This window comes from Ptychodera flava, chromosome 19 (assembly GCF_041260155.1).
Source record: "Ptychodera flava strain L36383 chromosome 19, AS_Pfla_20210202, whole genome shotgun sequence".
NCBI classification, from domain to species: Eukaryota; Metazoa; Hemichordata; class Enteropneusta; family Ptychoderidae; genus Ptychodera; species Ptychodera flava.
Window position 1 is genome coordinate 33219004 of NC_091946.1, and position 24990 is coordinate 33243993.

Below are 24990 nucleotides of genomic sequence, written 5' to 3' on the forward strand. Positions count from 1 at the left end.
CTATAATCAACCTGTACCTGTTATAATTTGGAATTTCGTCAGTGCGACCTTGGCATTGATGTAAAATTAATCAGAGGGAGCTTTGAAGAGCTAGTGTTTAGGATTACTGCAACACTTACATGTAAATAGGAAACGATTGGTACATTTCTTTTTATTTTGCAGCGGAAATATACAGTCGGCCTAATCTTTTCCAGAAGTACAAAAAAAGTTCAGTATCTTATGTACAACACAATAACACGCGAATAGACAGGTCAGTACGGATAAGTTTGTAGGTCCTCCGCATTGTTTGACCATCTAGACCTTTGTAACGGCCGCTTGCAGCTGGAAGATCCAGCCTATGGTTACAAGGTCAAGGGCGTATATGGAGCTGCGGAACGAGCCTACAGTAGACGACAAACTGGCGTTTGACTATAGCGATGTAACACGAGATTGTCACGTTTCTAAACAGTGCGTAATACAAAGTCATCGGCCGATAGTCATAGCAAAATAACTAGTTTAGGAATCAATCAGTTGGTATCAAGTCACATGGAGTTTACCTATTTGAATAATCGTTTGTGAAGGTCAAGAAATTTCCTGGCTGCTCACCTTGATCGCTATTATCCATGTCAAGTTCTACCACCAGCTCAGACGATTTTCAAAATCTCACTCAGCCTTTCGACCCTTCCTTATATGTGCATCTGTTGATGATAAACGATGTCCATACAGCAATGGTACAGTTTGCCGTGTGCTTGCATAGACTTTGGAGTTTGACATCGTTATAAATGCCTGGCTAAAGGATCGTCATGAAAGGTCAATAAACCTCCTGGCCAGTACTCGAAGCTCAGCGCATGCTCACATCGGCTATATTGTTCACAAAGCGCAAGATTGGGGCAGGCTACTCCCCATTTCAGTCTTTCGTCGCGCTAGTAATTTGTCGACAGCTTGAAGTTAAAAAAGTTTTCAAATGAAAATTTAAAGTTTAGAGCTATTTTAGTCATGCAATCTCGATGGATATTTTTAGTTGACCGTGACCTTGTCATAGCACGCACAGAATATGTAAAGAATGGAAAGGCAAGATACACATTAACTTGATAGAGGAGACTGTTAATTGTGTAAAGATTTAACTATGTTCCGTTGGTAAAATACATGAATACCTGTTACAACATTTTTATCTACGCTCTGCAGAGAGTTAAACGCGTGGGTGAAAATAACGAAAGTTTGCAATGGTATACTATGGTCCTAATCCAATTATTATAAATACACTAGAAAACCAGATGAAAGTAAGTTCTGGATGATATCTGTGACCTCTCACATAGCAAACTTTCATCTGGCATTAAGGTAAATTCTTATTGAATGTGTCTCTGTACTTTGTAGATAACTACATTAAAAACTACCGAAGAGTACCATTATGTAGATAACTACATTAAAAACTACCGAAGAGTACCATTATGCGTGCTCTGTATAACATTTCAAAATACTTTCATTAAATTTCAGTTTATTTCTTTGCTTTCATGCAAAGGCTATGAAATGATAATGAACATAGTATCTCATGTTTACTGTTCAGTAACAATCAGCTACCTACATCTTTGAGGGCTGAAATTTGTCATGAAGTAGTGAAGCATTTTGAACTGCATTAAACCAAATAATATCATGTATTTCTGAACGATGTATCTCAAACGTAAGATTGTTACACTACTTTACCTCTCGATATAACTAGTGTAATCCCTGTCACCTACAAAATATTCAACTATAAAGAAATTGGCAATATTGCGTATTCACCCAACTTAATACATCGACGTCATTACATGTCTGTTTTGCTTTGTACAGAAAAAAAACACCATTAAGCATTTAATACCTGTTGTAAAATCTAGTACATAGTGCAAATGTAAAAGTTAGTAAGTCAAATATTAAAATGCCTTGGTTTATAGATGTAGGTACAACTTAAGGATAGCATACACATTTTGTTTATTGTGTTCACTATGCTAGTTCATCCCACTCAAAACGTTAATATTGTCCTCTTTCATCGTGAGTTTATCCAGTTAGTACATAGTAACACCTGTTTACGTGCAAATAACATTTGACAGAAATCAAGTTAATCCGGTTTTGAGAAGGATTTATGGCACAAGTGAAATGAGAAAAATCACAATTATAACAAAGCAATTACAGATATCACCATAAAATAATTACATGTAAATAATATATACCCAACTTACAAGACTAGCTATTCAGTGATCATTATTGGTTGGATTGTCCCGTTCCACGCTCATTTACATATTTTGGGATTTACATGTTTATTGGAAAAATACCAAAATGCCCACATGTGCTTTTCTAGCAAATACTAAGTCAAGCAGGCAGTGGCTCTCATGTATTTCTCAACGGATAGTCTGATGTTCACAGATACTGCGTACCTTAACCCTTTGAGTGCCAAAGTCAATTTTTTTCACATTTGTAAAATATAACACAGACAACTTTTTTCATGTCTTGACATTTTTTTCAGAATTTCACAAAAATTTTGATCAAAATCTGTAGCCAATGGAAAGTTATGTCCATTTGATCCAAAATTATCTAAAAATTTACAGAAAAATTCATACCATTGGGAATCTGATGCACAAAAATTTGGTGGGAAAAATACAGCACTCAAAGGGTTAACGCGATATACCAAGGTCTGATATGAGAAATGGAAAGTCTCTTAAATCTTTACAACCTTGACCCGGCATGGTATGACTAAATTATGGGAAATGACGGAACATGTGCGAGTCACTCTCACTTTGTTTTCTCAAGTAAAATTAAACCAAAATTAGACACCGTAAACACTTTCAGAGAAGGTGCTTTTTTTAATCACCATGTCATTTACTCTAAGTTCGTGAGGACAAAAATATTACCATTATATGAGAAAATGTGATACAATATTCAATGTCGCTTATTTTGACTATCAAACTGCATACCAGATTTCGAAGCAGTAAGGCAAGCTGTTTCCGGAAGTGTTTTAGGAAAAATGGCAAAATAGTACACAAATAATAATTTTGGTTATTACATTTGATTCTAATATCTGCATGGACCTGGAACCGAAATTTCAAACATAACCAGTGATCACTGTCTGAGAAAATTTAAATCGTTTTTGTTTATTTTTCACCAAATACAGTTATTTGAAAGAACATTCCGCATCTGGTGAATTGGCTTTCAAAATGACCGGTGCAAGGGAAGTGTCGCCACTTGAATTTGGGACGATTGTTCGCCACTAGCAACGCACGAGTCTGCTAGTCTACCAGTTGAAGCGTGAAAGATAGGCCAGTGGATTCTCCTACTCTTCAACCAGTATTGTATTCAGATATGAAAAACAATCCCATGCTTTTAGTGGGAGGCTTAATTATGCTGTAATTAAAAGAAAATAAATTAGCACATTGTATATTGGCGTAGAATATGGGTCCATGGATGTTGAAAACTACAAGTGAATCATTTCGCTTTGATTATCAATAATCAACGAAATTGCTGTCACACTACTTGGTTGTTTAACCTCGTGTAGCTTACAGCCCCATTTTGTCCGAAAAGCCGAACTATTGTTTTTCGTACAGACGACACTAGCGAAGATTTCCTGTTCGGTTTCGTTAATGCACGTTGAAGTTTATTCCAGAATTTATCTTCATCTTGTTCAGTTTGAACTCGATGCCATTCGAAGTAGGTTATGGAACTCATAATGTCGTCAATAACTGCTGGAATCTTTTTCCGTTCGATGCTTTCTTTGAAAATTGGGATTAGTTTCCGTCGCTTGGTAATCCAGCTATCCAGCGCAATTTCGGCTTCATGCATACAATAACCACTTTCAAGAAAGGCTTGCGATAGGATCAAAATTGAAGCACGGCTTTTTTCAAAAGCTTCAATGATGTTTTCCAAGATACCTTCAAACAATTAAAGAAATGCAGGGTTAACGAATAGGATCGCACACGCCATGTATATACAACTAATACAGCAATGTCAGCGCGCGGGTTTTAATTAAAACTGATTTTGGAAATCTTTGTCGAAGAGATTGATGTTGTCTCGAAAGTATTAGACAATTCAAAGTCATATTACCCCCTCCAACGGGAAAGTCTCGCTCGTGAAGCAACAATTTCAGACTTTTATTTTCCTCGAGACGGGCTGCAATATCTTCGGCAAAATCTTCATCTTTGCTGCTGTACAATACCATTGCATCAAATTCCTTACTTTCTGCAATAAAGAAGGCGCGAATTATGTGTTGTAGTAGGTAAAATTAAGTAAGTCCGGTACTTGTACCGAAGTGCACATAGTGCTCAGGTGCAAGTAAACAGTGGTACATATGTAATAGTAGCTAGTTGCAGACGATAATCGCCCCATTGATTGAATCTCTATTGATACTTCAATAATGGCTGTTTGTGAACTAGAAAATGCGATGGCTTTACAAGCAATACCTAAAACGTTATCATGATCGGCAAGTATTATTGTATGCAGTTAAAGGTATACTGTTATCTGTTCCAATTATGCGACAGTCACCATGGAAAAAGAAAATCTAACAATCACAGATTTAAAACGGATGGCCGCTTTTTAAAAACAGCGCCCTCACATGGCCATTTTGAATACCAAGGAACGCCCCTTTGACCATATATGGGCATATTTAGATTACAGGTTGCTGTATACCTTTTAAGACTGATTACTGTATATTATGAAATATTACCGTCCCACTCGTAATCATCCGGTTCTTGTCGAAATAACTTGACCAGTTTGTGTCGGTACCGATATCCAAGATAAACACAGACTGGGATGGCAAAGAGAAGTACGCATGCTGATGATATTCCAATAGTAAGTCCCAGTGTCGACTTGGCTTAAAAAGTTAGAAAACTAATTTTGAAAGGAATATTGTAATAATAAAAGAACAAAGTCATGTACACGCATGTTTGCATACCATATCAGCCACAGCCAGAATCTTCATTGAAGATATATGCAGTTTTGGTTGGCGTGGTGAAACAAATATGTGACCAGGTGACAAGGTGTCTGAATAATTCAATTTAATGACCAGGTTGGAATCTTTTACAAAAATCTTCTTGTTATTAATTTGTACGATTTACATCTCCTATACTTATTCAGGCATTGTGAGGACACCTGCAGTACATATATTGGACAATACGTGTAACGGTATAATGTGTAAATATGCAATCCAATCAACCAGTGTTCAATCTGTAAGAATCGCGAAGTATTAATAACAGCAAACGCCTCGAGACCTGAATTTTACGCATGCGCAGTAAGTAATGAATGACGTGCGATATTTCTGTTCTGTGAAAATAATCATTATTTGACCTATATCCTTTGAGCTTTTTTCAGTCTCCTTGAAAATACTGGTCATCTTTTGGTTATTTTGTGTCTGATTTTGTAATTCTTTGTAATTTTGTAATTAATGCATGTACACACATAATATATATATATATATATATATATATATATATATATATATATATATATATATATATATATCTACTATCTATCTATCTATCTATCTATCTATCTATCTATCTATCTATCTATCTATCTATCTATCTATCTATCTATCTATCTATCTATCTATCTATCTATATATATATATATATATATATATATATATATATATATATATATATATATATATATATATATATATATATATACAATCTGATGACTTATACAACTGGGTAGTTCAAAGTCCGTCTTGCTTCCAATCCCGAGTAGCAATAAAATAGCGACGTTTCGGTGCGACTAGCGTACCTTCATATATATATATATATATATATATATATATATATATATATATATATATATATATATATATATATATATATATATATATATATATATATATATATATATATATATATATATATATAAAGAGTTACAGTTGCATGGAGAATATGGCCTGTATAATCAAATCGCACAATCACCGGGGAATAGTTTTAAGGTCGATCAGCTGTTTGTCATTGTCGAGTGAAGTCGGCATGCCCGTCACAAGGTGACTGCCAGGCGTAATTTACAAGGCCAAAGTCACAACGAGAGTCAATAAGGAGAAGGTTTTCATCGGCTCCACTGATAACACCTTCAAGACAAGCTTCGCTAATCACATGTTATCGTTCCGTAACAAAAGGCATGAGAAAAGTACTATACTATAAAAGTTTGTTTCGTTTCTCAAGATCAAGGACCAGGTCTTTAACATATCATGGTCAATTATTGATAGAGCATCGAGCTACTCCAACATAAGCAAGCGATGTAACCGTTGTATATCAGAAAAGCTACATATAAATTATCATTGCTGATAAATCTAACGTGTTAAACAAGTTGGTTTAAAATGTCTCTTCGAAACAAACATTATTAATCAAATTTCAACACCATCTACAACACACTACAATGGCACGTCCAAACAATATAAATGAGAATATAGCACTGAGGATAATTTATTTGTATCTGTCTGAAGATTTAAAGATAGCAGGATGCAAGAAAAACAAATTTCAAATCTTATTTAGCTTTGATATACTTACTTATTACATGGATTTTAAACCGACAGTGGTGGGTGTTGTTTGAAGAGTCGGTGGCTGTGTATCGCACTAACGTTGTCCCTTCCTGGAATACATCGCCAGGGTTATGGTTACTGAACAGTATGACGTCATCAGAGTTGTCCTCCACAGCTGGTACCAACCACGTTACGTTAGTGTACGCCTTTCCACTTTCTGTATATTGTGTTATGTCTTTTGGGCATCGAAGTATAACTGGCGGTATCAAATCTGTCGAGTGAAACAAACTGCCGCGTACAGAATCTCTCATTTTTTTCGAAAGGCAAACATATATAACTCAAAAAATAAAAAGAAAAGACAATTTAACAACAATTAAGCCATAAATGGTAGAGAAGAACACCTGGCAATATGTAACATCCATGTCTAAAAAATAAATTGTGTCATTTTTGAAGACTTTCAGTGGTTACCCAGATTCTCCACAATATATTACTGCTCACCAACTGCCTTTGGGGAATACCTAGTGAGGGTAAGGAAAACTATTTCGTTACGGAATCTTCACAGAAATGTGTATGATTTACATACCATGTTGGCAACGTGTTCCATTCCAGCCCTGCTTACATATACAGCCGTCATACCGATCACACGACGTAGAAGAATAGGTTAAACAATCACATGATTCGTTGCAGTATCGTCCGAACCGGTTTACAGGGCATTCTGGTAAAATGTAGGTACATGCATATGCAATGTAAGCGATTCGCAGTTTGTTCAGAATATCAATATTGTAAGCATATTAATACTTAATTATACACAGAGTCAACAAAACTGTCATTTTATCAAATTTAAGTAAGTTACATTCCACACAGGTAGTGAAAAGGCATAACTGACACTGGCGAGTTGGTTGTTATCGGTGTCCTTGTCAAAGCCACTGCACTGTCCCCACACTATGACGTTAGTATCACTTTGACTTGACAAAGAAGTGTGATAAGGGAGCCTTCAGTAATTACAGGGGGTGGGCCGGGGGAATTTCGCGCACAACTGTACCGTAAAATGTGACCCTCCCCCTATCCTCCTTTCTAAAATGTGACCCTCCCCCTTGTCCGACATTCTTGACCCCCTAACCACTGCGGTATTCTCCTCAGGAATAACTGAAACAGTATAAGCTAATTTACATAACAATTGGTTCAATTGTTATGTTAGGGACAAATTACAGAGGGGAGAGCTAGTGTTTTTGGAGGGACAGTCGCAATTTATCACGCAAGAATTTTTGAAGAGATGTGGTATTTCATACATTTGAGGGAGGGTCACCATATTTTGTGCAACTATAAGAAGGCAAGATGTGGCTGATTTAGTGCGTCATCCACAAATATCAAATCATAATACATGGAGTCTATCAGGCAAATTATTGACAATTTTCCCCAACAAAACATGCTATATCTGTATATTATATATGTTTGATAATGTATTTAAATGTACTTTGCTTGAATTGGGAAGTAAAATATGCATTTGTGTACAAGAAATTGATTTCTGAATTTCATCTAAAAAGTTGGTTCACTATCCATGGTGTCTATGATGAAACTATGAATAGTTTTTTCCAATACAAAAACAGGTAAATCTTTGCATTTGTGTACTCTTGATTATTGATATTAATGTTCTTGATTAGACTAGAGTGTTTACAAGTCTATGGTTGTGTAAGAAATTTGATTTTGGAATTTCACTGAAATGTCGATTCACTATGCATGGCGGTCTATGATGAAACTGTGAATAATTTTTTTTTCATTAAAAATTAAATAAATCTTTGCATTTATGTATACTTGATTATTTAGATTATTGTTCTTGATTAGACTAGAGTGGTTACAAGTCCATGGTTGTGCAAGAAATTTGATTTTGGAATTTCACCGAAATGTCGATTCACTATGCATGGCGGTCTATGATGAAACTGTGAATAATTTTTTTCTAATACAAAATTAGGTAAATCTGTGCATGTATGTGCGCTTGATTATTTATTCTTATGTTTTTGATTAAACTAGAGTGCTTATAAGTCCATGGTTGTGCAAGAAATTTGATTTTGGAATTTCACCGAAATGTTGATTCACTATGCATGGCAGTCTATGATGAAACTATGAATAATTGTTTTCCAATACAAAACTAGGTAAATCTGTGCATGTATGTGAGCTTGATTATTTATTTTAATGTTTTTGATTAAACTAGAGTGTTTATAAGTCTATGATTGTGCAAGAAATTTGATTTTGGAATTTCAATCAAAAGTTGATTTACTGTACATGGTAGTCTATGAGAGAACTATGCACAATTATTTCAAATATAAAACTGACAATATCTTTGCATTTATGTACATACACTTTTCCACCTGTTGCATATGTTTTTGTCTCTTGTCTTTTATCAGTTTTAACTGTTCAAGGTGTCTAATGTAGGATATCACTGCATCTTCTTTGCTTGTGAAACTTGCGGATAATGTGTATGTATTTTGTTGGTGATTTCCCATTCAGGAAATACCACACGGACAATCAAAGTTTTGGCCATAAAATCAGCTTCTGTCAAAAGTGACCCTCCCCCAAGATAGGTTTATAAAAAGTGACCCTCCCCCTTGAACTGTTTTCTAAAAAGTGACCCTCCCCCCAATTCCCCCGGCCCACCACCCCCCTGTAATTTCTGAAGGCTCCCCAAAGGAATCTGACATTAATACATCCAGATATCTACATGGATGTATATCTAAATAGATTAACACGTGCATGTAAATGTATGTATAGAATGATGTAGTTTTGGTTAAATACAGCAAGTTTAAATTTCCCACAATAATCTCTCAGCAAATACACATGAAAACGTACTTGCGATGACCGTAGCTGTAGCTATGTACTTTTTGTTGTACTTGTCCATTATATGGCATTCGTAGGCGCCCTCTGTCATTTCTGTCACCCATTTGATTTGCAGGTGTGATATCCTGTAAAATTAAACCCATAAGAGTAATCGCAATCATACCAGTCCATAATCCAATAACACTAGGTCAGAATTCGTAAGACAATAGTTGTAAACATAGACACAAAACAGCACAGAACAGACAGTAAATAGACGGTACACAAACAAAGTCAAATTCATGAAAGAAAGATATATGGATTACTGGCCAAAAGACCAAGAAGTGATGTCAGGTGTTTCGAAAATAGTAAGCGCATCCTGCCCCACATGTGGCACCCGCCATATATCAATCTGTAAGTCAGATAGGTAGTGGTCACTAACTAAGGCCCAATGTCACCGATGCCATCAGCGATCATTTGTCGAAGAGAGATATTGTATTTATCTACCAGCTTACGATACCTGCCAAAAAGCGTTTCAATGTAGAAGCAAATCTTGCTCTGGTGTAACCTTGATTTAACAGTTTGTAAGAGAGATGGCAATGTCTCTCTACAAAATCACCATATGAACTGCATGCTCTTGCATATCGAATAAGCTTGGAAATGTATACCCCATAAGCTGGTGAGAGTGGAATATTACTGATGAGGTGTGGAAAATTGATTATACTAAAGTTGAAATCATCTCTCTTGTCATATAGCCTAGTAGAAAGGTGACCATTAGAGTCAAATTCAAGTAAAATGTCCAGATATGAAGCAGAAGAGGTCGTTTCTGTAGTTTCTGTAGAATTCATGAAGGTAATGTTTTAGCCTTAGTTACATGTTTATAAAACCCTAAAGCTTACAGATGAAAATGCACATACCCTGGGAATTCTTGATGAATGTAAATTGCATGCGTCTTGTTCTTAAGATGAAGATATTTCTCATCATGGTACCACGTTATGCTTTTCTTCCATTCGTCCTTTGTTTTCGGCAAGTCTATGTTTTCGCTGCTACATGTCAAGATCATGAAATATCCATACTGACTTTCACTTCTTTGAGGGACCATCATTATCGATGCTTTGGCTGCAAACGTTCACAGTATATAAAGGAAGAACTTATAAAATTGCTTTGAAAGATAAACAACTGTAAAGAAGGACAAAGCAATAATGGATGCTAAAAGATGTCAAAATTCCAGCTGTACGTCATAAACCATGGTATAGTGCAAATATTTTTATATCACAGTACTATACTCGGATAATACAAGAGTAATGTTTTCAAGAGAAATTAGAAATTCAAATAATCGGTCAATTTACAATGTACTGATTGTTCTTCCAATCATCGTCAATTTCATAGAGATATGGTCCAATTTTGACTAATAACGACGAATGCCCACTGTAAGATATGTAAAGCGTTGCATATATGTAAAACTACAAATAGACCTTCAGCTGCTAGGGATTATAGATTGCACTATGATTTCGACCGACGACGTATGAGGGAAATTTAACCGTCTTCTTCCCTAGCATTGGGTATTGTTCGAATTGTTTTGAAATTGTTATGAGCTTTATCTGTTTTATAACCAAGGTAGTAACAATACGGGTACTAGCATGCCAAAAAATTACATCGTGCTGCCTGCGTTAGCTCAAGGCGACATAGAATCTCAGTGACTTCTGCAGCAGTCAATGTAATCCCCGAGGGACCCCATCTCGGGCGATACGGGACAAATGTGGGGGATTAGACCGTGATTGCCATGAAACTATGCCCGAGGTTACGCTTATATGAACGTATACGGTTAACTGAAGCAGCAGCTGGGTACCGACTGAAAATGAAAAAAAACAACAACAACTTTTCACAGTCCGTTTCTTAACATCGTAAATAATACACCGTTTTTCATGTTTGGCAAAACAATATACAGCGAAAACAACCACTTCTGGTAAAGTCTGGTGTTAACGCGTGAAGTGGTCTATACAATGTTGTCCCTCAAAAGAGTGGAAACCTCATTTATCACTATGTCACGCGTATAGGCTGGTAGACCATATTGATAACACTAACTATTTTCCTTTGTCTTGAGTTAATTAGTATAGAATGCCAAAAAACGACATCATTATTTGTCAAAATCTTATTGCCGTTTTCTGCATGATTATTTATGTTTTAGGTAGAAGAGGCTTGACAAAAACATGATAGAAAAACACCCCGACACTGTGATCTTACGTTTACGACATGGCATTGTTAACAAAGTCCTTTGTGAAACTTTGAAGAACGTGATAACAGAGGTATGGTCTTACACCTGAACATGAAAGTTTATTATGTACTGACCAGACACTGAACTTTACAATAGTAGTTTATCACCTTAAAGTTTGAGGCGATTTATTGTAGACGCAAAAATCTATGGCGACTCCCGGTAAGATAGACATTGTACTTCCCTGTATTTGGATCAGTCAACCGATTTTACACTTTAAGAAATTTAGATAAACCAACTTACGAATATCACATGCAGGTCCGTGCCATCCAGATGTACATTTGCAAGCACCATTAAAAACGCTGCATTTAGCTTCATTCTTACAGATGCATGGTTTATGGCATTTAAACCCGTATTTTCCTGTTGGACAACCTACCAAAATGTGAAAATATGCATATCTAAACCAAGATTGCAGGTTGATATTTTCGTTTCACTTTGTTGCAATGTTTTTGCTTTAGAATACCAAATTTACTGGAACCAACTGTGGCTCATCAATGACGATTAAAGATAGAATGCGCCTCGGATACAGATATTCGGACTCCAAAACTTTCGTGATGATATTTTTAGTCTACCTATACCATGTGTGGGGCTCGTTCTGAAGCTCATGGAGTAGCTTTCCACCCGTCTAGTTTACGAAAATCGAAAATTTGATTTTCCCCTCAGAGAACTTTGAGTTTCAAGAATCAGTAAATATTGGTAATTTGTTTCTCTAGTACCAAAGTTTACATGGTGACCCCTGAATTATCATTTAATTTTCAAAACGGAAAAGTTTGACCAAAAGTTTAAGTCTTTCAATTTCGAGGCGCGTACTACTCTAAAGGTAACGATTTAGATGACTGTGTCCCGTCCTACCCATGATCTGATTAAAGCAGTGTTGGTTTGAAAAGCAAACTTAGCTCTGTACAGATGGTTTAAATCTCCGACTACAAAAAAGTACAGGGGATAACCATAGAAGTTCTTACCTATGTAATCTATCCAAAACATTTCAGAGAATGTAGGTCTGTCTTCGATGTCCACGCTGCAGTGTACTTGCAGCGGTGATAGTGTCGTGTTGATGTTTTCAAACGTCACTTGTACAAGTGAATAACGTGTCTTTCCAGAAGGGTTGTCATCAAACCAATTTTTGTTGATAATCGCGTCAGGGGGAAAGTCCTCCTGGGTACAGGAAGACAGTGATCACATCAAATCAGCAAGTGACTTTTCACATTCCGGTTCTTAGTCCACCAGATGATACCTAAACTTTTTAGCCAATTTGCTTGCTAAAAACTTAATGTTTTCATTGAATAATTTCCAAACAGCCGATCAGCTTCTCGATAACCCTACTTTCAGAGCCGTGTAAATAATGACAATCTACCAATTGGATTTATCCTTCTAAAGCGATGCATACGGCAGGAAACCAGGACATGAAGATTATGATATTCTCAAAAGTTTCATAGGATAACGGCCATGTGGTGAATAATATAGATTTGTGCAAGTGAATATACCAGATACTTGATGAATAAAAACGTCGTCCACGACGATAAACACATCATGGTCATTAATAGACAAGTCAATAACATGCTGTGTTTTTCACTTGTTTTGAAAAATGTATTAAAAAATTCAATAGAATAATTGGGCCTGAAATCCAAGGAATGCCTAAAAACTAAAAGAAGAGTTTTTAACCTGTAAAACATGACAAACAAACGTATGGTTAAACAACAAATTAGGATACAGTGATCACGTCAAATCAGCATGTGACTTTTCACATTCTGGTTCTTAATCCACCAGATGATACCTAAACTTATTTTTTATACCAAATCATTGATTGTATAATTAATAATTTCAGATCCCTGGGTAGAAACACGGCAATATGCTGCATCTCAAAAGCTTTATAGCCAATTTATTATTTATAACGCCGCCAGCGTGAACACTGTCTATTATCATTGCAAACATGTATGGGATCACTTTAAAGTTAAATTTAAGGTAGTACGCGCCTCGTATTGGAACGATTTTAACTTTTGCTCGAATTTCCCCCAACAAAACTTCTAACCATTCCCTTTACAAATCAAGAACAACGAGGTCACCTTGCAAATTTTGGTACCAGAAACATTCCCTAATAGTTTCCAGTATTTGAAATTGAAAGTGGCAGAAATCTTGTGTTAACTCTATGGAAAAAAGTATTATTTTCAATTTTCACACAATTGAGACGGTCAAACTTTTACTGACGTCAAGAGCTCCAAAATGACCCCACAAAAGCGGTAAACAAGAAAAAATTGTAAAAATGTGAGTCTGAATATTTGTTCCCCAAGCGCATTCTACCTTAAGGTCCGTTTCTCTTTTACAAAAGAAAATCATCACAATCATCATCATCATCATCATCATCATCATCATCATCATCATCAACATCATCAATAATCATCATCATCATCATCATCATCATCATCATCATCATCATCATCATCAACAACAACAACAACAACAAAAACGACAGCAACAACAAGTTATTCAACATATAGGGATGGCAAAGTTACCTCGTAAGGATATAACGTATAGTGTATACCATTGTGGAAGCACTTAGCATGAAGGTTAACATTTGTATAGTCATGGTGGTCTGTTCGCGTTTTATATCTCCAAAATAATGTCGTCATACCTGTGTAAAATATGAATATTCTCATTTTGAAGATGGAGGGAACTATGAAAGAACAGAAGTTTCCAAACAGAGTATCTGTACTGAGCCGCTTCCTACACACGCTACAAGGCTTACATACATAAAAGTTAATTTGTTTTGTAATTTTATCCAATGCGGTCGCTAAGAAGACACTGTGCCATGTAAATAAATTAGTTCGTTTAGATCAGTACTCCCTCCCTAAAAATGAATGTTAAAAACTATGAAGTGTTGACTTCAGACTGGGAGTTCAGAGCAGTGTACCAGTTTTGCTAGAGTTTTGAATATTGTTGACATGCAATCACGCGATGTCGGACGCGTCCAAGTTAACTAAATAACAGACAAAATTTCGATACAATCAAAACATTTACCACAAAGCAAGGTTTACGTCAAAACATTCCTTATAAAAGTTTTCTTCCACTCTGCTCTGCTCTATACTGGAGCCAATGTAATTCGCATACATTAAAATACCAACTATGGGGAACGTCTATAAAGCACAGACAACGGGAGACCCGCTTCTTGTGCAGCCTGACTGACAACAGCTATCAACATTCTCGCAGGAGTACGGAGAAAAGGCACACGTTCTTTAAATGTTATACTAAACAATAAAATTCATATTATCTATAAAAAACAAGACACCGGTACCAGCACATGTTTCGAATACATTTAAACCCGATCTTCTCCAAACTTCAAAAGGGAAATTTTTACTGATGTGATACTTGAGTCTTCAAGTTATTTCGGGTTACGTCAAAAGAGTTGATGACGCCTTTTTATAGCTCATAATCAATCTTCCAAGTCAGGCTAGACACTGATACGGTCATACATATATGTACTTACATTTTCCATTATTCATATCTCCCTCAACAAGGTCATGGAGTGACGTTCCAATAATGTGTTCCAACGGTACTTTCAATGTCCCGAAAAAAATGCGAATGGTAAATTCTGCCGAGAAATAAACAACTTTCTATTGACTTGTATTAAGTTTCAGACAATGGAACACTATAGTGGGCTGGCATCATCCACTTTCACAAAACAGGCTGGCTTTCAGTAGTTATGTGACATCAATTTAATACAAGGTAGCGAGGGCAAGATCACGATTTGTTGCCAGGTAAAATCCATGTTACTCACGACGGTTAAGACGTCCGTGCTGAATGTATCATATAGGGTAGATACATACCTTAAAGACACTTTCAGATTTTTATTTTTTTCTCAATTATTGAAGTCCCAAACCCCAATAAAGTATATATTTTCTGAAAGCTTTGACATTGGGAAATCCGACCGTGTACAGTGCAAGTCATTATTTGCTTAATAGTCACGTCTCCATTCATTTATAATATATGGCGCGATAATTACAACTGCTAGAAAATCACTTTAGTCTAACACCTTTAATAGTCTAGTACATAACAAACAAACAAAAAAAATAAAAACAAACAAAGGCATATAAAGGAAATCCCAGACAAAGATTTGAAGGGTATTACCAAGGCTTGTCAAAGCACAAAGTTCAACCGGAAATCGTGCAGCGTGTTCGCTTAAGGGAGTAAAACCTACTTTTTGGAAGGTTCAGCAAAATGCTTTTCACGTCATTATTATGCAAATAATGACTATTTACTGTGCACGGTCAGATTTCCCAACATCAGGGCTTTCAGAAAATATACTTTATTGGGGGTTGGGACTTCTATAACTAAGAAAAAATATCTGAAAGTGTTTATAAGGTATGTATCAACCACAAATGAGAAATACTATCCATGTTGTTTATCTACAACTAATTACACCGAACAAAAACTCATGTGTCCAAACCTCTGCATATGAACTCTTGAGAGCGTAGAACGGATAAGTCACATGCAGAGTATTTCCGTGGTCAGCGGCTCCGTTATCTGATCGTTATACAAAGTATTGCTTTGCTAGTAGTGCCAAATTACAGGGTCGGAAGCCAACTCACGACAATTTGTCATGAAAAGACGAAAGCCAGAGCACGCTCAGTTCAAATACTTCAGTAGAAGGTTATGTCGTCGCAGTGGGCGGGTAAAGTCCCATAACCATGTTATATCACTTTGTCTGCTTGAAATTTAAATAAGTCCCTTCTGTTTTGGTATAATATACATACCTCACACTCGATTTTATGTTCAATAGGAGTTCAGATACGAGGGTTTTATTTAACAGAACATCCCATTAAAACTTAAGGCTTTCGTGCTTTACTGTTGTCTGTCAAAGCCGCTAACCGATTGCCATCAAAATTACAATATTACATACTAGTAGTATACTAATATTACATATCTCGAGGATAGTAAAAGATCAGTTTTGATTCGACCAACACTTTGTGACGCTATTACCATTCTAATTTTGCTTGGTTGTGAGGTGGTATCCTTTAAATGAGAATTTGAACGATTCGGGCGGTTGAGGGCCTTGAGGGTTGAGGGTTGAGGGTTAAGGGTTGATGCCCTTCGCGGGCATTGATGTGATTTCGAACCCCAATGACAACCAGATATGAACTGAAAATGCTCCCGCTTTCAAGTATATATTGCGCTTGTCTGTCAATTGAATCTATTACCACAAGTTTGCAACTTCATTGAAACTGTTATGACGATGAATAATATTCACCGCAGATTAATTCCAAAGGTCATTAAAATTCATTAAATATGCAAATTAGCAATGGACTTACATGTCATTCATAAGTATCGTTTACCGCTGATACATCCTTGTGTGGTCAACATTTCTAGCAATTCTCATCCATTTGCAAACTCAAGTTTTGTACTAGATTTGATTGTGATCCGATGAGCCGTTTTTGAGATATCACATCAACAGACAGACACAGACAGACATGCATCGTTACATACATATATCGCTGCGACAGGAGCTCACATGTGTAAACGACTGAGCTAAAAGAGCAAGTTACGGATATAGCACTACTAATGGCAGAGGGGACCGCCTTGAAAATTTAAGAGCACCAAGAGGGGCCTCCATCTTTTCAATGCAAATCATATCGATAAATCACTCTAGATGTGAACGGGATAGAAACAAATCTTTCATATCTTTTCACCCAATGTAATTCATATCGATAAATCACTTTATATCTGAACGGAACAGAAAACGACTGAGCTAAAAGAGCAAGTTAGGGATATAGCACTACTAACGGCAGAGGGGACCACCAGGAGAGAAAGGGGACGGAGCAAAAACAAAAACAAAAACAAAAAAAACCAAACAACCAAAAAACCCAAAAAGAACGGCGGGGGTGCCCTTGAAAATTCAAGAGCACCAAGAGGGCTCCCATCTTTTCAATGTATATCATTCGATAAATCACTTTATATCTGAACGGGACAGAATACAAAGTTTTCATATACAAGCTTCTGAGGTTATCAAATGGAAGAGATGTTCCAGTAACTAACGATCATAAACAGCTTTTGATTTTGAGAACTATAATGTTGTCTTTCAAAGTGTGGTGATGAGAAATGACAGCAACAGTTGACTGTCATAGGGGTACTAAATAAACAGAAAATGAGTTTCAGTCAAATAAATGAATTAAAAGATTTAACCAGTTTTAAATTGATTTTTTTGTACTTTGTACAGGAGACTGACATGTATAATACATTGATATCTTTTGATTAAATTTGAATATCTTATTCTAGTGGATTAAATTTACGTCAGTTATCAAACATATAAACAAATACATTAAAGGAAACAGACACGTTGTTCAGCCAAGGTTGAGGGCTTGCTATCGATGGATGGTGATCTTATAGGATGCGAAGATGGTGCTTTATCCTTGAGCAAGGCACTTCATACCTAGTTGCTCCATCGAGTAGCGGGTGATGGGTATCTAATCCTACAAATGGATTTTTCGCCCATAGGATAATGAGCTTCATAAAAGCTTTGGAAAAATCAGATTTTTCCTTCAAGTTTGAGAGAGATTTAGAATGAGAGTGTACGTCTAATTTTCACAGTGCAAGCATCGACGAAACCACTGTGGCAAGGTAGAGTCATGTTAATGCATGACTCCCTTCAGATAATTTACTCGTCTCTACCTATGGAACGTAAAGAGTTACGAAACTAAAAGACGTACCGATCCTCTTGTTGGCATTTCGCATGTTTCGTTGTAGTATGGCGGCCAATCAATGACGCCATCAACCACTATTGTAATTGAACATGTTGACTGCAATGTTTTCTACTTGTAAAAACAAGACAATTGTAAAGTTATCAACACTATCGAATGAAACAAAGTTTGAACCACGAATTTATATACATTGGGAGTTGAGTAGACTTAGGAATTTTACATAAAATCTATGAAAATGTTTCATGCGCTCAATATTTTTAATGTGATTGTGAGGGTTACATGTGCTTTTAAATTTGTAAAATTGTTGTCAAATTTTTAAAGAGATAAAATAAGTAAAGTATCTTACCAGACCATTTGGCAAGGTAATCCCTAATGTGTATTCAGAGTCTATATCGTAATCTAGATAACCATTTACTAAAATATCACCGTTCACTGCGTTCATTTTGAATCGATCATTCTGAAGACAACAAAGCAACAAAAACAGTATTAGAATCATTTCCCTATTTTGAGTATGAACACTGTGGTCGAGTGTGGGTGTCTTCCAGATATCAGTGGAATAAGGTCAGTCGAGACTGCTTACCTTTTACTTTTTTTCTGACAGTTGCCAGTTAAAGCGATGTATTCGTTGCTTCGCTTCGATAAAGTTTGTATGTGAGATGTGTGACAGTGAGCGTGCAGTGCTTCACGAACTCTACAAGGTGTGGAGCAGTCTCAGTCAGAAAAATGTAACAACTTAGCCGGCTATTGAACCACTCTTTTTCGGGAGTGGAGATTTAGCCGGGCGGTTCTCTCTGTGGCCTCTCCGCTAGGCGACTGATGCAGTATGTTGTGGGTTCGAACCCGATTGAAAACTAGCCGTATCTTAGACTAGTTATTTTGAAATACACAATGCGTGTTGTTTCTTGCCAATCAAGTAATACATTAGTAAGTATAGTGGCAAGTAATTGGCATACACACGAAAAATGAACTATTAGCATTAGAAAACAATCGTCACTTGTATACTTTATGGTAAGTGAAATGAGAGTAGCCTTTGACATCTAACCTTGTTGCCGTCAATTATCCTTACGCCCTCATAGCCAGATTGTGAAGAAATCGTTCCCATCATTTCGGTCATAGAGGAGGAAGCGTTACTAGATTTGTAGTCCTGTGTAAATATAGACAATCATACAATAAAGAATTATAATTTTAAGTGAGAACGCTCCCCGAAAGGGAAAGACTTAAATGTTTGCTCAAACTTTCCTTAATTAAACTTTTCAACCATAGTTTTACTAAAATCAAGAAGAAACCCAGGGGTCACTGTGCAAATTTTGGTACTAGTGAGGCAAATTACCTAAAAATTATCGATATTTTAAATATGGGGGAAATGAAATTTCAATTTTCAAAAAACTAAGACGGTGAAAGTTTTTCTTACCCCAATAGCTTAAATGAGCCTCAACAAGTAATGGATAAGAATAGTATTGTAAAAATTTGAGAGTCCGAATATCTGTCCTTGAGCTGCGCTCCACCTTGATGTAGCAGGCTAACAGTTTGTCTATGTATATTATTAATTTAAAGACCTTTTTCAGGGTTCATCAGAAATTGTTTTTAAAAAATTATATCTCAGATCAGATGTCTCCATTACAAGGCCTGTTTAAGTTACAATTAAAATTTCATATTGTAAAGTGGGCTATTTAACAATAGGCATGTACATAAGCAGGAGACCTAATGAAAAAGCGATGCAGTCTACCGGGCTAAGCTGTTTTTGTGTCATGTACAACAAATTACATCTACCTGAAGCTAGTTTGTCAGGTCATGGTCTCAGCGATACAGTGACAAAAAACGTCACTTGGATTACCTTGGCAACAGCTCACATTTATAAAGCGTGAGAAACTCTAGCCGTTTGCGCTTAAGGTAGTATGCACCCAGATTTGAAATTTTACCTAAATTTTCCTCGAGCATCGAGGAAACGTGAACCATTCCCTTTCGAAATTAAGAATAAAAATCAAGGGCCGCCGTGCAAAATTTGTTCTGGAGAAATGAATCACTGGATGTTTACCGACACTTGAAATTCAAATCTCTCTGAGGAAGTAAAATTTTCCAATTTTCAGAAAACTAAGACACTGAAAACTTTACTTAATCAAGGGGTAAACTAAAATGCATTGTTAAATGTCCGGATATCAGTTCCCGAGGGACACTTGACCTTAAACACGATTGGAACTAATTTTGGATAATTGGATGGTGAAATAATATCTGTTTAATCTGCAAATGAAGTTCATCTGTTTTTCTTTACAGTTGTACACTTGTTTCTATGAGTAATGTGTAATATTGCGATATTCAGCTACACGGGACCTAACATTTTTGAGAAATTTGAAAAATATCAAGATCCAATTATCCAAAATTAGTTCCAATCGTCTCCTTAGATCACGATGATCAACATTCATGAAATTTTTTTCACCACAACACGTGTCCGAAAATCAATTGCTTTGCATACTAGGTGGCGAAAGCGCATGCGTGTAAGAATCAGGATTATTTGTAAACATCTATCTACTCGACCTTTAATATGGCAGAACAGAAGTGATCAGATAAGCCATGAATCTTACCCAGCTTGTAGTATTTACAGACTCGTCATCGGCCAGTAGATGATGATGACCAGTTATTGGCATAGACCCTTTGGTGATGGTTGTGTTGCCGTTTCGTAAAGTGAAAATGACTTTCCCGATTGGCGTGTCCTGGAATCATATTGAAGATATACTGCCATATGCATGCATGCGTCCATACACTCAAAACCGTCGCTTTCATTGAAATAACAGCTGATTTTGTAGGGAAATTCGGGAAGCTTGTAGCTGAAAACAGGTAGCCTTACTCTATACACAGGTGTTTTGCACTCATGATTTCAACATTGTGCCACTTTATATATTAAGACGTGTAAAAAAATTATATTTTTTGCGATTGATTGTCCCTTTAGTCGGTCTATCAAGTGCTAATGTGCAAACATGTATACCATAGACATCCCATGCTTTCATTTCTCACCTCTTGAACGTGAACTTGGAATTCGCATGGCAAAATTGCGTCATCTTCCAAACCCACCAATTCTGCTCGTGAGACGCACGTGATCACTGAGGAGAGGGATAATAAACAAATATATTATGTTGGTGTTGAAAAACAATGTGATACATGAAGAGGAAGTAAGTCTTGTGACGTTAAGTTTCGACGCTGCGTGATAAGAAACAGTTCTTTCATTTTGTTAGCTGTAAACTGTTAAACTGTCCTTCACATTTAACATTACAATGTCGTCGTGATCGCATTTTTATTACACTTTTTTCCCATAAAATATGAACTAGACCTTTTTGCAGCAACTGCCTAAATAGGCGTCGTCTCGTTACTCGCTTATTTATGATGATCCCGGAGCACAAGACAAGGCTAGGAAAGTTTAGAGAATATGTCTCTAAACTTAAACGAAACTTTGCTTTGGATGTTTTCATGGCAGTATATAGTTGACCGTTTCTTTAAGATTTACTCTAGCTTCCACCAAGTCCCTGAACAAGGTCGAGTTGCCATGCCCTATTATAATTGAGGACCTCAAAACTGCACGAATATGTCCCAAGGGGATACATGCAAACACCTGGGTAACGACGCAACCAAACGAGAGTACGAAAAATTTAAGAAGCATAAACTGATGTGACAAAATCTTAGCCCGTCATCGCATGTTGGCTAATACAATACCGATAGCCTTTTCAAGAGAAACTTACCCGGTAGTACAACAAGTACCAATCTGAGAGTGTGTATTTCTCTCCACATTTTGGATGACAAGTAGCAGCGGTGGCATTAATGCAGCAGAAATATCAGTCTGAAATCGGATTCGGATCACTTCAGATTGAATATTCCTTACATCATGTAGTGCTGCGGGAATACCAAAGGCTATTTATAGTAGATTTACCTGACCTACTCAGACTCGTTTGCATATGAAACTGCGTTGACAGCCAGTGTAGGGTTCCTGCTACATGTGTCACGACAGTCTTTCTGTGACTTATAGTTGTCGTCAGAATATTTACTTCCTCAATGTCAAACAGTTCAGAGGTACTACGGGGAGTCGTAATACTTTCATGTAACTGGAGCGCACGCCAAGACGTCAGTTGTACTCACCACTTCAGATCTTTATTTCTAAGGCAGAGCGGCACTAAGTCCGTACTCAGGTTACAATGAATGATCTCTCCTCAAGAACCTTCGTAAGAATCGTCTCAAGAATTGTCCCAGAATAGTCTCTAGAATCTTAAAATCATTGTCTTTTATACATTCCTGTTCTAAAATTATAACACTGCTATTCAACTTATATTTGGTTTTCACATAATCTAGCTAACTGAGATGTGTTGGTTTCACGTGACGTACGTTCCTTCCACATGAAGTCCCTCGTGTACTTTAAACGTGAAAAAGTTATAAATCATTGATGTGGGTAAAAGGTTAAAATATCATAAATTTAAGGCGTTACACATGTACTTAGTTAACGTGGGAGAACGTGGAGTACTTAGTTAACGTGGGAGAACGTGGAGGTATTGAACTGGGTAAACAGTCATGTGTGTTGACCAGTGTTTTCTGCTGTGGTGTCATACATGTAAGTCATTAATATGATATATTTTGTCGATTTTCTCAAACTTATCAATTCCAGTATATTTTTGGACATTGAAGTCCCTTTTCACTTTAATTCAAGTATTTTTCCAAAATTACCTGCTCCCCCGTCCTCGCAAATATCTCTGCAGCGTAGCCCCACACTGTTCTTTTCTTGCATACTCGAATGTCATATCTAGGAAACCTCTACACCTATGACGTATTTTCGTTTTCAGTTCGTATCAAAGTAGTACATGTTCCATATTGGAACCTAGAGTAAACGCACTCTGACGAAACATATGACCATTATCAACACGATTTCGTTATTATGGCATCATATATGAATGGACTAAATATTGACCAAATTCCCTGACACGATTTCTACGGCCTTTAAAAACGTATCATAGCACTTGCAACTGGTGTTTGTTTCAATGACGATTGAGTCTTCATTATGTGAACATCATTGCCACGGTCAGCAGTGGTTGCTTCATTTAGTCGATCGCCTTCATCTTCGCAGTAAAACTTTAGCAGATAAGTCGATGTATCCCGGTTAACCGAGTCGTTGTAGTCACGGCTCAATGTCAAAATTCGTTCACATTTTTTTATAAATGACAAGGTTATGAACATTAACAGAAAACAAGGTCGTTGTATACGCCGACAAATTTATTCTTAATGCCTGTACCACATGTTAAACAGACTTGGAATCAATCGATGTCGATTATGACTGTATCTCTCGAACACCCAATTGTCATTGAAATTTATGCACACTTTTGAGGTATAATAACGGTATATTATGATACGCACTGAGAATAATTTTTATTTTCAGTGGGTACCAACTACTGCTTTGTCCATAAGCATATTCATACCATGTAAGATATGTGAAATGGAGTAAAAAACTTCTAGCAAACAAATATTGATGAAAGTCGTAAAAATTAGAAACTAAAAATGGCTGAATTGTCTTCATGAATTGGTTCATAGATGATCTTGTTTGTATATCTAATTCTAGGCTAACCGATAGGGTATCAGGTCCAGTGGTTTTTTAGTTCAGAACAGTATGGTACCAATATCATTCCGAAAATGACAATCACCTTTTACCTATTCATCCTCGATACTTATATGCATATCTACTTGTAGGCTAACAAACAGGATTAGAGCTCTCATTTTTGCTTAACTGAAAGGAATTCAGTCAAATTTTTTGACCAAAGTCGGGATGATCTTTGATCTACTTTGGTTTATCTCGTCTCCTACAACAAACAGAGATTTTTTGTGTGACCGGGGTATTGGAAGTGCCATTGATTTCAAAACTGCATAGCAGTATTTGGACCTGAATCAATTTGCGCATATCTTGTGTGGAATTGTTTGTGAAGCAACAATTTTGAGTTTAAGTGATGGGGAGCTCAGAATGAGCCATGTTTATATTGTTGGCTTCACAATTTTGTCATACTGCCGTAATGTGCACTTTACGAAGCAGGCTAAAGCTAGTCATCGCATGGCGAGCGTTGATATTTTTGATGATTAGAATTTAATTTAAAGGTTGTTTAAATCCTCCCATGCAATCTGAGGTAACTACTGGACTGATTGCATTTTTCTATAACCCATTTACTGATTTCTAAACAAAGTGAATGAGGTTTCACATTCATGAGTGTCTTTTCAGCGACGCTGTTGAATATTCCAAAGTATTGGAAACTATTAAAGGACACTATTAAGCTACGGAGAGTTGTTGCAGTACAGATATTCAACTGAAAGGTTGATAGTTATGCAACCAAATGTGGCGTCAAAGGTAATAACGATACAAGGTACTGCAAGTGAGTCGACCCATGCCAACCCATGTCTGCATTTCATGTACAGAGTAGAGTAAGAGGAGTAGACTGGGACTTTGTGAATCACGACACCGTCCTTGATGTTTAAGGCGTAAGAACGAGAAGTTTAATTTTTTGTGTCCATGCAAATGGTATACACATCCCAAACATTGTAGTTGCACAATGGGTAACATGAGTTTTGAAACAAAATGCTTAACTATGTCGGGCAGAATATGTTAGCCTAAAATTGCGATAAATTAAAAAAATACAGAATTCAAGGTATTGCCTGGACAGTTCTGTAGCAACAGTCATCGAGATATCTAGGGTTCAAAGACGATTACGTTGCAACGACATTGAAATGCGTGCGCATACTCAATT

At 36.6% G+C, this 24990-nt stretch overlaps 1 protein-coding gene across 2 annotated transcripts; it reads right to left on the bottom strand.

Annotated features, from left to right (window-relative positions):
* Positions 1 to 1403: 1403 nt before the first annotated feature.
* LOC139119328 (uncharacterized) lies at positions 1404 to 18328 on the bottom strand. Of its 2 annotated transcripts, XM_070683090.1 has the most exons (12): positions 18242 to 18328; positions 15025 to 15129; positions 14054 to 14172; positions 12506 to 12698; positions 11787 to 11915; positions 10189 to 10390; positions 9308 to 9420; positions 7047 to 7178; positions 6492 to 6734; positions 4667 to 4747; positions 4048 to 4182; positions 1404 to 3875 (listed from the first exon to the last, which is right to left on the bottom strand). In XM_070683090.1, the coding sequence occupies exons 1-12, from the start codon at positions 18264 to 18266 to the stop codon at positions 3472 to 3474; spliced, it is 1881 nt and encodes a 626-aa protein (XP_070539191.1). In that variant the 5' UTR covers positions 18267 to 18328; the 3' UTR covers positions 1404 to 3471. The 2 variants fall into 2 exon arrangements, with proteins under 2 accessions (XP_070539191.1, XP_070539192.1); XM_070683091.1 differs by lacking the exon at positions 4667 to 4747.
* Positions 18329 to 24990: the final 6662 nt, after the last annotated feature.

Bases quoted from the DNA above. Each gene is read 5' to 3' on its own strand.
- LOC139119328 (XM_070683090.1), bottom strand. From the start codon at position 18,266: ATGCGAAATGCCAACAAGAGGATCG. The intron at 12,699-14,053 runs GTAACTTTGCCA...TCCTGTACCCAG, and splicing joins ATACGTTATATCCTTACGAG to GAGGACTTTCCCCCTGACGC. The intron at 9,421-10,188 runs GTATGTGCATTT...TTAATTTTACAG, and splicing joins ATTCATCAAGAATTCCCAGG to GATATCACACCTGCAAATCA.